Source organism: Sylvia atricapilla, chromosome 3 (assembly GCF_009819655.1).
Source record: "Sylvia atricapilla isolate bSylAtr1 chromosome 3, bSylAtr1.pri, whole genome shotgun sequence".
Lineage (NCBI taxonomy): Eukaryota > Metazoa > Chordata > Aves > Passeriformes > Sylviidae > Sylvia > Sylvia atricapilla.
The window spans coordinates 32,427,718-32,442,557 of NC_089142.1; the positions used below are offsets into that span (position 1 = coordinate 32,427,718).

Below are 14,840 nucleotides of genomic sequence, written 5' to 3' on the forward strand. Positions count from 1 at the left end.
TGACTCATCCAATCTAATCTCCCTGCTAAAGCACTGCCATCCTAGAGCACACGGCACAGGACTATATCTAGACAGTTGTTGAATGTGTCCCGTAAGGGCGACTCCACAACCTCTCTGGGCAACTTGTTCCAGTGCATAGTCACCCACACAGGGAAGAAATTCTTCCTCATATTCAGGTGGAACTTTGTGTATCAGCTTCTGCCCGTTCCTTCTTGTCTTATTGCTTGGCACTACTGAGAAGAGTCTTGCTTCTTTCTCTTGGCACTCTTCCTTCTGACACCAGCAGACATTGATATGGTCACCTCTCCATTGTTGCTTCTCAAGGATGAGCAGGCCCCAGCTCTTTCAACCTGTCCTATTTATCTCAGAGAGACAGTCCAGTCCCTTAATCATCCTTGTAGCCCTCCACTGGACCCACCCCAAGACCTCCATGTCTCTCTTGCACTGAAGAGCCCAGAACTGGACACTCCAGATTGATCTCATCAGGCTTGAGTAGGTCACTTCCCTTGACCTGCCAGAAATGCCTTTCCTAAGGCATCCCTGGATACCACCGGCCTTCTTGGCCACAAGGGCACAGCTGGCTCACGTACAACTTGTTCCCTAGTATCAACTGCAAAAGAGCTACAAATCCCTCGCACCACTCAAGTCTGGCCCAGACCAACATAATAATGGTTCATAAGCCAGCACAGGTCAATCTACATCAGATATGTCAATTTTTACAGTGGGATTGTAGCAACTCTGTAAGAACCACAAGCTTCTTGTGTTATAGCCAAGTGCCAAGGCCATTAGCCTCAGGCCCTAATTCAATGAAGTTTTCCTAGTTCAAGAGGCTCTATGAAGATGAGGAATTATCAGCTGTAGAGCAAAGCACTTTTAGTCAAGGAGCAATTGCTGTCTTAAGGCTCTACTGTATCTTCACCCTTTCCTCATATCAGAAAAACATGTGGTTGCAGTTGTTTATGACAAAGTTTTCCCTTGCCAGCAGTCTACTGCAGAGCAGCAGGAAACCAAAATCAGTTCGGGCACAAGATAAATCTAGTTCTGGTACCTGACAAATCATCCTACATTTAAAAATAAAACCTCAACATAAAAGCATACACAGAAAAAAAAAAAAGAAATCAAACAAGTACGCACTAAAGGTCTTTGTCCCAACAAAGTGAATTTACACAATAATCTCAACCTACAGAGAAATTCCCTTATGTCTACTTTTAATGTAAGAGGAATATGGTTGATGGATATCTCAATGCCTTCAAAGGAAACAACAGCTCACAAAAAGTGAAAAAAGTTTAACTAAAAGTATAATTTGTAGAGATGCATCAATGAAACAGAACTGCAGGGAGACTCTTTAGGATAAAATAACAAATGACTTTACATAAGTATGTAATTTCTAATATACACTTGAATTTATAAAAAAACTCTTGAATCACTTGAGATCAAGTTTGAGGGGATTTATGGGAATGGGTTGTTTGGTTTTGGGGGGCTTTTAGTAACTCTGGAGAAGCTAAGTTTAGCAGAACACAAGCCAGTATTCCTAAGAATGGTCTCACTGATGACAATCACCATTGGGCAACTTGCTACTGGTTCACATATCCCTGCGAAACTCAACAGGTGAAACATCCCTGGTTCAGTAACAATCAACCTACCAGAGCAAAGAAAAGGTAATATTGTGACACTAGAAACAAGAACATTGGAATCCATCTTACTCTCCATCCCTGATCAAAACTTAAAATGTGCAAAAATACCAAAACTGGTTAAAAATAAAACTAAGCAAATTAAGCAATCTGACATGGAAAAAATCCTCCACAGTATTATGAATTAATATTCTCTGGGAAGAATTTTTTTTACCAAGTTCACGCAATTAGCAGAGGGGAGGGGAAGACTCAATCTCTCATAGGTTTGAACATTATCCATAAGCACATAACTTTCAAGACTTCCCAAACTGCAGGGTATCTTTTGGTTATTTAAAACAGAATTCTCACATCCATCATTGTTTTTCAATATCCCTTTCATTTAGCAACCTTTAAATTTACTCTTACCAACTTTGCCAAGTGCCAAGAATCTATCCTGATTTCTCTGACCAATTCCCATTATTTATTCCAAATACCTGCAAACTTTGCTAGCACATTAGTTTGGTTCTTTTTTTTTCCCTCCAGAGCACAGGTAAAAATCAAAAATACCTGTGTCAAAAATTCCTGCATTCAAGCAACAAAATTGATTTTTCTTGTCCAAGCCAAGATGAGAAAGGTTACCCACTGTTCATAATAATGCCTTTGTACAAATTATAGGCCCTTGGTTTTATAACAATTCTTACATCAACTCTTGTCAAGTCTCTAACCTATTTAGCTTGATTTTAACTACATTTGGAAAACAATGGATTTAGAACTCTCTACAACAGCAAGCCTAGTCTCTCTCTTTTTAGCCATATTAGCACACTTCTGTCTTTGCTTGGCCTCACACTAATGAGTGAGCATGAACAAAGCTGTTAATCACAGAAAGAACGACAATGTATAAATAGTTAAACTGTTACAGTGGGAACCACAGGGAGTGAAGGAAGATGATACTTTATCCCAGGATCATTAGAGAATGCTGCTTGGCCTCATAGGGAGTCAGCCCACAAAAAGGGAAGGGTTGTAAAGAAGCAAATGACAGAATAGAGGTTGCATGCTCCTTGCTGGAAGGGCACTGTGAAGTGGACAAAGCATTGAAAAAACTATCCAATGCCTGGCTAACCAAGCAAATTCATACTGCCTTGCTGCACAACACAGTATGAAAAACCACCACTTACTCCCAAATTATATTCTGGTATCAAAATCAGAATTCTTCATATTTATCAGTAAAAGCCAGCATCTGAGAAAGTTGTGAATTTGCTGACATTTTGATTTTTTCACAAATTTTATCATTTTAAGTTGCTAACAATTGTTTAATAACTGATTCCAAACAAAATTAAGTGGCCTCTAGTTTTTAATAACCGGGTTCATGTTCATATAACATGACCAGCCTCCAAGACTGAAACAAGTCTACTACCACCCAAACACTGAATGGCAGAGGGGGAAAGAACCTATTTCAAGGTCATCTATTCCAAGCCCCTGCTCAAGCAGGGTCAGCTAGAGCAGGTTGCTCAGGGCTGTCAATGCAGTTTTGAATGTCTCCACGGATGGAGACTTCACAATCTCTCTGAGCAACCTGTGCCAGAGCTCTTATTACCCCAAAGCTGTTTTCTTATGCTTAAATTGAAGGTCCTCTACTTCATGTTGGATTGATGTTCATGTCAGGATGCACCAGTGAGAAGAGTCTGGCTCCATCTTCATATCACATGCTCCAATTCAAGTATTCATAGGCATTGATACTACCACAACCACCCTGCCAATGCCACACTTTCTCTTCTCAAGGCTTAACAAGTCCAGGTCTTTTGGCTCTTCCTTGTATAACAGACACCTCAATTTCTTCATCACCTTTCTAGTCCTTTGACAGACCAGTTAACAGCTAAAGACAGTTCATGTATGTCTTTTCCCGATGAGCTGGATCCAGCACTCCAGGTGTGATTTTATTTACACTGAGTAGAGTGGAAAGAACACCCTTAACGTAATGGCAATGCACTGCCTTCAGCAACCCAGGATGCTGCTTGGGTTTTGTGTGCAAGGGCACATTGTATCTGACACATTCGCCACCAGGACAGCCAGGTAGTTTTCTCCAAAGCTGCATTCCAGCAGGTCAACCTCCACTATCCACTGGTACATGAGGTTATTCTTCCTCAGGGGCAGGACCTTTGTTCTTCTCTTTGTGAAACTTCATTAGAGTCCTGTTGACCCATTTCTCCACACTGTCAAGAGTCTCCTCAACCATTCACTACTCCTGGATTTCAGTTGTTCGCCCAACTTTTTGTTTCATCATCCAAGTTATTATGAAAATGTTGATCAATATTGGCTCTTGCACCAACCTCTGGATACACTATTAGTGATTGGCTCTTGGGCCTGTCACTGCTGATCATAGTCCTTTGACCCCAGCAGTTCTGTCATAGATTTTCAGTTTATCATTGAGAATGTTATGGGAGTCCATTCAGAAAGCCTTAATGAACTTGGGATAAATAACATTCACTATTGTGTGCCCTTCTCTCCAAGCCCCTCATCTCCTTTAAAAGGATATTGGGCTAGTCAGGCATGATTTCTCCTTCACAGATCAATACCAACAACTCTTAACCATGTACTTGTCTTTTCCTATATTGATGTCCAGAAATATTTGCTTCATAATTATCCCAGGGACTGAGATGAGGACTCACCTTTAGTTCTATAAAGTCTCCTCCTCAACCTACTTCAGGTCCCCTGCCCCATTCAGTAGCAGGACTACTGTTCCTCCTACTGCTGATAGACCTGTAAAAACTCATCATGTGTTGCTTCACATCCCTCACCAGACTGATTGCTAGAAGAACTGCAACTTCCGTTACTGCAGAATCACAGAATGGTTGAAATTGGAAAGGATCTCTAAAAATCATCTAATCTAACCCTTCTTTAAAAGAAGGGCCAAATATTGATCAGTATCTTTAATCTCTAGAGTTTAAAAAGGCAAGTGGGGTAGAGAAAAAGCATGCCATTCTGGACCTAAAGGCTCTAAATGTAAGAGTTTAGATTCTTTTTTTTTTCATAAGGGCCACTCAACTTTTTTTTAAATATTGCTTTTGCAGTCACTATTCACTGCTACCAACAGCCTTAATCTCAAAACCACATATCTCAAAGAGTCAGAAACACCTTATTTGTTTGGTTTCCTGTGGAACAATCTAAAAATCAAACAAAGCCAATGGCAATGAAGTAGCAGGAGTTTCCAGTGGAACTTACAAAAGAGTATAGATTTTCTCCCACTCAAAAGACATGCAATAGGCACCAAATGAATGCCTTGAAAGTTTCAAAACTTCTCTAACTTATTCCCCAGCCAAAATAGAACAAGTAGCTCAAGGAAAAATAAAAATCTGTTAAAAGGAAGAAAATTTTGAGGGTCTGAGAGATATGGCAGCATTAGCCCTCTTTTTTTTCACTTGGCTTTCTTTCTGCTTTCTAATTTCACCAAAACAATCAATTCTATTTCCTTATTTACATGGTCTTATCCTTGAATATGGAATATGCCTTAAAGATGGGGGATAGTAATCTGCCTTATCCACTAGCCAGTGATAAATCAAATTTAATTTTGTATCATGTATAAATTACCATGTATAAGTTACATTCTTAAATAAAATGCATACACAATCTTTCATTTTCTTCCTTTTTGGAGTTCCATTTAAATAATGTAAGTTCTATTCTGAAAACCAGAATCCAACTTGGTTCCCCTTCTAGTCACACAAAAATAGAACCAGATTCAGAAGAATCCTGGAAGGATACCCAAAGGATATAATTCACTTACAACTCTTAGCCTTATTGAATCAAGTTTCATTAACTTAAGAGGCTAGACAGGCCTCTAATGAATACCACAGAATTCAGAGCTGTTAAAAATAATAGAAATTGCCAGACAACTCCTTTCATTCTCCAGGCTAGTAAGACTGAATGTATCAAGCATTCAGTTTGGGGCTTTTCCCCCCTGCCCCTTCTTCAAAGATTTCCAAGACCAAAAAATAAAAAACAAGCTTGAACTGACTTCTAACTTCCTACCATTTCTCTGCTCAGCTTCTGAACTCTATACAGTATTCCAAATCTCTTGACTTAGAGATGACTGTCAACCAAGTAAAATGATTAAGCTTGCTATGTTATCAAGCCAGAACTTGTCTCTGGTCACATCATGAAGGTAAAAAAATATCAACTCCTAACTGGAGTATTTCTGAAAACACAAAAATTCTATACACACCTCAAACTTCATACACAATATTCATTTGCTTGATGAAAGCAACTGCCAGCCCTTCCTAATTTAGAGCGGTAAGACATGAGATATTTCAAGAGGCAGAAAACAAAAACAAATGAAACCCACACAATCTCAAGTATTTCCAAATTTCCCTGACTTCAGGACTTGCTTTCACTATATAGTTCCATTGGTATTTTACTCAAAGTTCCATTACTTCTACAGCTCATTTATTCTTGCACACTAGTAAGTCATTAACTTTAGTACAATTCATTCTAGACTTGACCAAACATGTATAACAAGATGTTACTTTTACACAGATCTTTTAATATAAATGCAGTCTTTTCCTTTATTTTCTTCCTATAGTTAACAGAATAAGAGAGTTGCACGAAGTATTCACATGCTAGCTTCCAGGCCTAAAGTATTTACTGTGTTTCTAAAAATAGACATTTACACTGCTTTCAGTGTAATTACACTGCATTCTCTTTACAGCCAAAACACCACTTAATAAACATACTGAAAAAAGTGTAAAATGCTTCAGAACTTTTCTTGAGGTTGATTACTCTGCAAAACCATGAATTACTGGTTTTGAAAGGCAGATATATTTGCTGGTCAGGAAAAAAATCTTCTTTGTCTGGGGCAAATAGCCAGTCTCATTCAGGTCCTCACACCCAAGTTGTCAGCTTTCCCAAGAGTTCTGAGCACAAAGCTCTCAAAGGTTTATGATTAGGTTCGTTCATTTTTCAGCAGTTCCCAAAAATTACTGAAGAAGAGCTCTTTTTCTCTTTCTGCACCGATGAAAATGACACCTTTAGCAAAACAAATTAGCACATGACCTAGCTGCTTTTGTTCTTAATTAAGCACTTCAGCAACTGTTTTTGTAAGATACATTGCACAAGCGAGAGCAACTGGACAAAGACTACTCCATATTCAAGTTTTACTTCTCTTAATCATGTTCTTCAGATACTCTGTAGTTTTCAGGGGAAATACGTATTTGTACAGATCTATTTTAGTTGGTATAAACCAGCTACCTACAAGGCAGTTGGCACAACATATACAAAAACAATTCTAAATAATACCCCATCAGCATCATACTTCCATTGATTCATCAGGCTACGAAATCAATTAATGACTTTGTACTTTCACTGAAACGTAAGTTAAGTTTTTCTGTGTTTTAAGCACAACACAGAAGAATTTCAGTCTTTGTTTCTGTTCCTCAAATATTAGTAGGTTATCTACCTGAAATATATACAGCCTGAAGAATAATAGGTTCTAACTTTTTTTTTTTTTTTTTTAAACATAAAATGTAGTCTCTTCCCAGGGGAAAACTGGAAGTTATTTAAGGAAACGGAAAAAAAAATCTAATTCAATTTATAAAATAAGTGTTATTCAAGTTCCTTATTTCATTGAGAGATCAGAGTAGATAGAATAAACCAAAAGTAAATGCTTCAGCATACAACTCTAAACCAAATATCCCAAAAATCCAAATACACTTCACAGTTGAAAACATTCAGTTACTGGTACTTATATGAATGTTTGGAAAAGGAAATTACTGGTCATGAAAAAAAGTGGTATTTGAAATAACTGTAATTTTGCAAACATTCAGTGCTCTGCAAAAGGTTCAATAAAAATAACATTTATTTATAAAGCCTGACTTGTTCTTCTCTAAAAAGTCAGAAAGTTATTTTTCTTAACATTTCATTTCACTACTACAGCAGCTCTACAGCTTTCTTTGAACTTCAGCTACCATGGATCTCATACACTGATGTTTTTCTCTTTAAAAAGCATACACCAGCTACCATACAAGGTAAGCTACAGTACAACATAAAACAGTCCTCAACCACCCTGATTCCCCCAACATGTTTTAAAACTTGTTCACAAGAAAAGCTAAGCAACCAGTAAAGAAATCTTAGCTATTAAAAAGCTCAGTCACCTTGCAAAAATAGCCCATGATTTTCCAAGGTTATTACAACCAACCATTACAAAACAACTCAAGAAGGGAATTTTCTAACCAGCAACAAGCATTTTCTCCTACACACCTAGAGCACAACACAGAAAATGCCCTCTAAAGGAATATGAAACTCGTGGCTCTAAACAAAACCACATGGAATGATGCAGGTACTGCATTAGTGTTTAAGTGAACCACTTCTGATCAATATGGTACCAGCATAGGAGTTCCTAAAGTTCAGCTCTAAACAGCAAGCAAAACCATGCTCTCATCATACAGTGCAAGCATCTGCAGAAATATCATGGAAAGCATCCAACATGCTTTAAAATGGAAATGCTGCTAGGACACTAAATACTTTGCCATCTACCAAGTCAAAATCGGCTGTGCTCAACCTGACAGTTTAGCTGTAGTATGGCTCTGCTTCAGCTATTAGGAGAGAACTATAATTCTCTGGATTAAGTGTAATGGTGTGTATTTTTAGATTTGATTTTGAGTTCCTTCAACCTAAAAAAAGTACAAATAAACCAAATCAATCTCTCTCAATTTTATATATGTTATATGTATTCATTTAAATTCATTAAAAACTGAGAGACTACCAAAAGCCTCCAAAAGGAGTTTAGAGATTGAAGAATTGCCATGGCAAGTCACTGCATTAAATAAGTCTCTGTTCCAATAGCATCTGCCTACATGTGTATACCGTGATACTATACATAGTGCATGTATACATATTTTTTCACATACACTGTTATATATTAGTTTTCCAATATATCTGCAGTCTTGTCTCTTTTTTTTTTTTTTTTGCCAAGATAGAAACCTTTGTCTTTGCAGCAGCAGCTGCACCTGATCCAGAGCCAATCAACTGGATATTCTCTGCCCACTCTCATCCAACACTGCACATGTATCAGCAACTACTGTTTTGGTAAAAAAAATCCACTCCTTTTCTGGTGTAATACACATGGGCAAATTGGCCTTAATCATTCCCCCTTCAGTGGACATCAATAGAGAAAGATGAAAAGATGCCAGTGATTCTGTTCATTTTTCTATACGTATCAGATTTTCTCTGTAAAATCAGACAGAAAAAAACCAGTTACTAAAATCTTCTAAAATGTCACACCTTGATCCTTCTAGCAACTAAACAAATGTGTGTCTTTGTTCTTAAAACATCAAAGCTAACAAACATTTCAGTGACCATGTAAGAACTTAAAAATAAAAACTGCGATACCTCTGACCTCCAGCTTTCAGTTTTTCAACAATACAGAGAGCACATGCATCCTTCATGATACAGCACAACAGAGCAAGCTAAAGGACAGCTACAAAATTAGTGAATGGACCAGAGAGTAAAAAATAATAACTTCTACAAGACTCAAACTTTGCCAAAGTAAACCATTACCAGTCTACATGACTTACTTTTCCCAACAATGGCCTTATAGGATTGCTGCCCCATAATACCAATTATTTATCTACTGGCAGCCTTATTACATCTTTAAGAAAGAGTTTCATTTGTATGCATTCATTGTTTAAATATATTTTATTCAATTTCATACTTCAAAGTCAAAATTAGCTTCAGAGAAAATTTTACAACATAGAAACACGGTATCTGAATAAAAACACTAAAGGTAAGGTATGTGACACTAACAAGGATAAATGTAAACAGAACTATTATTTATGTCTCACCATCATAATAATCAATTACCCTGAGAGTTAGGTATTACAATGGCAGTGCCAGAATAAAACTGACTTACCTATGCTAGGTGGACTGCCATAATTTACAGGGGACTCTGGAGGCCTTCCACAGTGTAGTGCAGCAAGAGCAGATCCCTTCCATACAACATGTTTGCAACCTGTTTGTTAAAAATCACACCAAAAAATGAAGGCAAATGGGCCTTCTCATGCACAAACACAGGAAAGGTATGAAATATCAAGGACTCTCAGAATTCTCATGAAATTTTCATACTTTTGTTTGTACGAAGCAAGGACTGTCTGCCAGCTCCTAATAATGTCTGCACTCCAGGGACACTCTGTGGAATTTCTTGCTCTAGAAGTGGTCCAAGTCGATGGCATATTTGAAGCAAGTGATCAGGTGCCAAGTGTCTGTAGTATTTCACCTATTATATCAAAGAGCAAAAAAACATTTGAGAAATACAATATTTTTGATGCATTACTGGTTTAATCTTTTTTCCCCCCCAGATTTTTACACAAATTCATAAGAAAATTATCATATATTAAAGGAAAAAACAAATAATGACCTTAAAGTACAATAACTCATTCCAGCTGGTCTTAATTAATTCTTCTACTCGGCACATGCCACTTTGTACAGAGAACTGTTGGTATTTACTGCTTTGTGACTTCAAGGCACAGTTAGTCATACACTAATAAGCCCCCTTATAATCACAATAAAAATGTAAAGTATATATTCAACATTATATTTAAATAGAAGTCTGGTCAATTTAAATTACTGTAAGATAAAGATGAGACAAAGATTGTAAAGACAGCAACATTTACTTCTTTCAAGAATTACAAATACCAAATAAATAACATAGCTTTGTAAAAGAAAATGCAAAAACATTCTGCCTCAATTTACCTAAGTTAAAATACCTTGACACTACACAACTGGCTTGATTTGTTTAACATCTAAAGCTTTTAAACAAAAATCAGGGCTTAAGTAATTCAACTTTTAAATTGCTATATGTCTTCCCCATTCCATCTATAAACATGACAAGTTTTTGTAACAGGTCATAATTACACAGTACCAAACAAGCTCCTATTATCAGCAACATAATTTCTCACCACTTGATAATAAACCATCTATAATGACTGCCAGATAAAAACAGTTTATTCTTTTGAGACACTATAATTCCAGATCAGAAAACTACCTTAAATAACAAGGGGGGAAAAAAGCTTTTGAAATGTGTGACAACAGTAAAAATCCTATCAACATAAGGCATTTGGTTAAGAAATAGCATTTTTAAAATGCATAAACTGTCAACTCAGGCAATAACAAAAAAATTTAAAATAATAAACTAAGAGGGAGAATAGACTCCCTCTTAATTGAATAGTTTAGGATAGAATAATTTTCTCCAATTCTTGTAGAGAATTTGGCATGTAGTCAGTTTGTCCTTCATACAGCCTGGAATACATCTTCACAGTTTTACTTTACAGAAGAGGGAAAAACCCCATCAAAATACTGAAGAAAAGCTTGTGATGTTTTGTCATTGTATAACTAGAGGTCCTGACTGACACTTAGGCAGAATGATTCTTCTGTATTACACCAAATTAATAGAATATACCTCATTCTTCATCAAATGTGCTCCTATCTTACTGACGCACCATAATCATTTCAAGTACGACAACAGTTTGTTAACATAGAGTGCTGGTGTCTGAAACTGAGGCTCCGGAAAATCCTTGTTTACACCAGTAACTCCCACCACCAGCACAATCTCCTACTGAAGGAGAGAAAGTTTTCTCTCTCCTGTCGTGGTCTAACACTGGCCAGGAGCTCAGCCTTCTGCAGCCACTTGCTCATTCTCACTACAGTGGAATTATGGAGAAAATCAGATGGGTAAAAGAGAAAAAAACTGGTGAGTTGAGAAAAAACAGTTTAATAAGTAAAGCAAAATCTGCACAGCAAGCAAGGCAGAATAAGAATTCATTTACTACTTCCCATTGGCAGGCAAATGTGTAGCTGCTTCCTGGAAAGAGGAGTTTTCCTTCTGTGGATTATATTACATTTGTAGAAAGCCTGGCACACTGTCTAAATTTGGCTGCCTAAAAGTCAAATAACTTTTTTTTTTTTACTTGTGTGAATTTTGCAAGTTTGCTCTAAAAAAATACATTAAAATTTATCTTTCAATTAAATAAAATTGCAGCTTATCATAAAGATCAGTTAATTTAAAACTGCTAAACTCAGTGTCATCAGACAGACACACGGAAGAGTGGCAAAAAGTTCATAATCATTATTATAAGAAAAATTAATCAGAATAGAAAAAAATCAACATGCTTTTTTCCTACTTAAAGGAGAAATCACAGTCAAAATACATGCATGAAAGCTCTAAAATACCTAAATGGCACAAGAAGTTATGAAGCTGTATACCATTTCCTTAGCTTCTGTTCTCCTCTGCTCCTATCAAAAGGAGCACAAAAGCTTAACAAACACTGCTCTTCGCTTAATTACATCTGAAACCAGAATTTACGTCTGCAGAATCTGAATTCATCTCTCAAAGATTAATAACTCCTGGGATTTTTGGTTTAACCATAAATAACACAACTAAATACACAACACAGTTGTCATTTTATCCTGCTCAAGACCCTTCAGCTTTACACACTCTAGGAAATGCACAAAATCTAAAGTAAATTAAGTAAATCATCTTTGACACATTCCAAAACTACAGCAAGCTGACATCTTGAGTCATATTTCTCGTGATTTGTCATCAGCCATGTGCTCATTTTTTTAATTTAGCAGAAACTACGTAGACTCAATTCGTCTTGCAGTTTTTAAAGCAAATGTTTTGATAAGAGGTATCTGTCTGTTTTGTTCTTGATCATCTGTATTAAAGATCTCAATATATACCTTACACCCACACTAGTGTCTCTTCTCATTTAAGTCCATTTGTACGGAAAAGAGCTATTTATGCCACATTATGCAGTAGTTGTGTGATGCTTCCTCCCAGTATTTGTCTAAGTAATCATAGTTCACTACTAAGCAGCATTCGCAGCAGCTCATTAACGAACTGATTCGACAATACTTAGCAAGCTGTAGGCTTTGCCAAAACAGAAGTGGCATTGCCCATTTAAGCACTTGTCAGTTCCAGGAAGTTTATAGAGCTATTTCATGAACCATGCACAGTCAACATTTGGCTCCCATTTTCCTCCACAAAGCTAAAGTACACACAAGAAACTGAAATGAAAAGGTAGGTTTCATTTCTCTGTAAAATCAGATAGGAAAACTTATTTAATTAAAGTTTTTATTTGAACTGATTTTTTTTCCTTTTCTTCTTATACAAACAAATAAAATGTGGAACTTGAATAACTTATTAAAAACAGGCTATTAAGTCTTCTCCAGGTGACATTTCTTCACCATGAAAAATAAAAAAAGTCTTTATTTACTGCAACTGCCTGACCACTTCAGGGCTGACCAGAAGTGAAAGTATGGTTAGGGACATTGTCCGAATGTCTCAGACAGCAACAGGCTTGGGGCTTTGACAGTTTCGCTAGGAAGTCTGTTCCTCTGCTGCTTTGTATGTGTGACTATTATAGTGGAAGTCACAAATTAAAAAACTGTGTAACAGAAATTCATCCAATTTCTCCCTTTTGAAAAAGGAAAAACAAGAATTGCAGAAAAGATAACGACAACTTGGTAGCAAATCAAGACAGGAGAAGGTAAGTTTATTAAATACATTAAACTAAAATTATTCAGATTGTTCCACGGTGTGGCCTACCACGAAATGACTTTTGCACAGACAATCAACAAAAATATACCTACAGCCCAAAAAATCCACATCCAGAGTACTTTCAAGTCAGATGTGAGACAAAAAAAAAGTAAATTTTTGTTTTAATGGTAACTTTAGAGGCTTTAGAAGTTTGTCAAAACCAGAAAAGCTCAAGACAACTCAGAATGAAATCTAAAATAATAGAATGAGAGAACAGATTTAAATTTGGTTTGGTATCAATCTCTAATTCCAAGAAGTGAAAGAAAAGCAAGAAAATAACAGATGTACAATTATTTAAAATTCATACAGCTCTAAATGAAAATGAAAACTGGACTCTACAGACAGGATTTTTAAAATTATATGCCAAAACAGGAATGTCAAACAGCATAAAAAGCACAGGATTTTTTCTCTGCCAGTCCCCCCTAGCTGAAATTCTAGCTGTTTTTCTTCCTTGCCCTATCAGACTTTCTTCAATGTCTAATTCTGCTTTGTTCTTCCAAAAGAAATGCATAGAAGATGTGCCTTTAAGGTAAAATAATAAACGCTCTTTTTGTTCTCACAGTCTTCTCATGTAAGTTAACACTTCTAAAGTATTACTGTAACATAAATTAGAACTCTGTTATGAAATACCAGATTTTCAGATCTTAAGCATTAAGTATTATTTTCTAGAAAAATCAAAAGCAGTATAACCCTTAAACCTCTCCCTTTACCAACGACCTCCAACTTCACCTATTCCAAACAAGCAGCATGGGAATACACAAAATGCAGCTACACATACAAATCTTTATTACCTTTGAAATAAACCTAAGTGCTTATATTTTCATTCTGCATGACTCTGCAGCATATTTCAGCATTAGAATCACAATGAATGAAACAAAAGAATTGTGATTTGATCTAGACTCTTTAGTTAAATTTGCAATACATAATGCAGTTATTCACCACCAGTACTTTAGACATCAAGTAAAACATGACCTTATTCTAGTACTCAGCACACTGAAACATTCTCTCAAAAATTGTTCATTTCCCCCCACAGCCTGCTAACAGTCAACATGCTTAACTACCAGGTTGGCTGTAAATATGTTTCAGAAAAACACATTTCCACACAAGAACATTTAACAACAAAACCTACATCAGTCAGCTACCTAGATTCCAAGATGTGAGAGCTCAGTCTTAGTAACACCAGCAGCTATCCCACTTTAACATCCTGCTAAGTAACATATGACCCAAAACAAGCCCCAAATTGAACTACAGTAATTGCTGTACTCTATCAGATCATCAATCTAATAGAGTATCGTGTACCACTAGCCACTGCCTTATCACTTTAAAATTAGGAATTGCAATGAAATGCAAGTAGTTTTCTCTGAAGAATTCTCATTCCCTTTTTTCTTCTTTTTAGGGGGGAGGTGAGGGGTGGTCTGGGAAGACAGGGCAGGAACAACCATCAACAGGGAGAGAGAACCATATTTCCCAAAACATATTTTCTTCTTGGATACTTTCTAATTCTGCTTGAGCTAAAACTATATGAATATTTAACCACTATTTCCAATTAGAATGCCTATCACTTTACTGTGAGATTACTCTAATTAAATGCATCTATATGAAACCAGCCATCCCAAGAACACACTATTTTTTCAACTATTTAATGCTTT

The 14,840-nt window shown here is 36.5% G+C and overlaps 1 protein-coding gene across 1 annotated transcript in view; it reads right to left on the reverse strand.

Moving 5' to 3' along the window:
- PHIP (pleckstrin homology domain interacting protein) overlaps nt 1–14,840 on the reverse strand; it is a 107,014-nt gene that overhangs the window by 86,446 nt on the left and 5,728 nt on the right. The window contains exons 5-6 of the mRNA XM_066315049.1: nt 9,720–9,870; nt 9,508–9,606 (exon numbers count right to left, since the gene is read on the reverse strand). Coding sequence (XP_066171146.1) covers nt 9,508–9,606; nt 9,720–9,870 — 250 coding nt within the window. The remainder of the gene's footprint in view (nt 1–9,507; nt 9,607–9,719; nt 9,871–14,840) is intronic.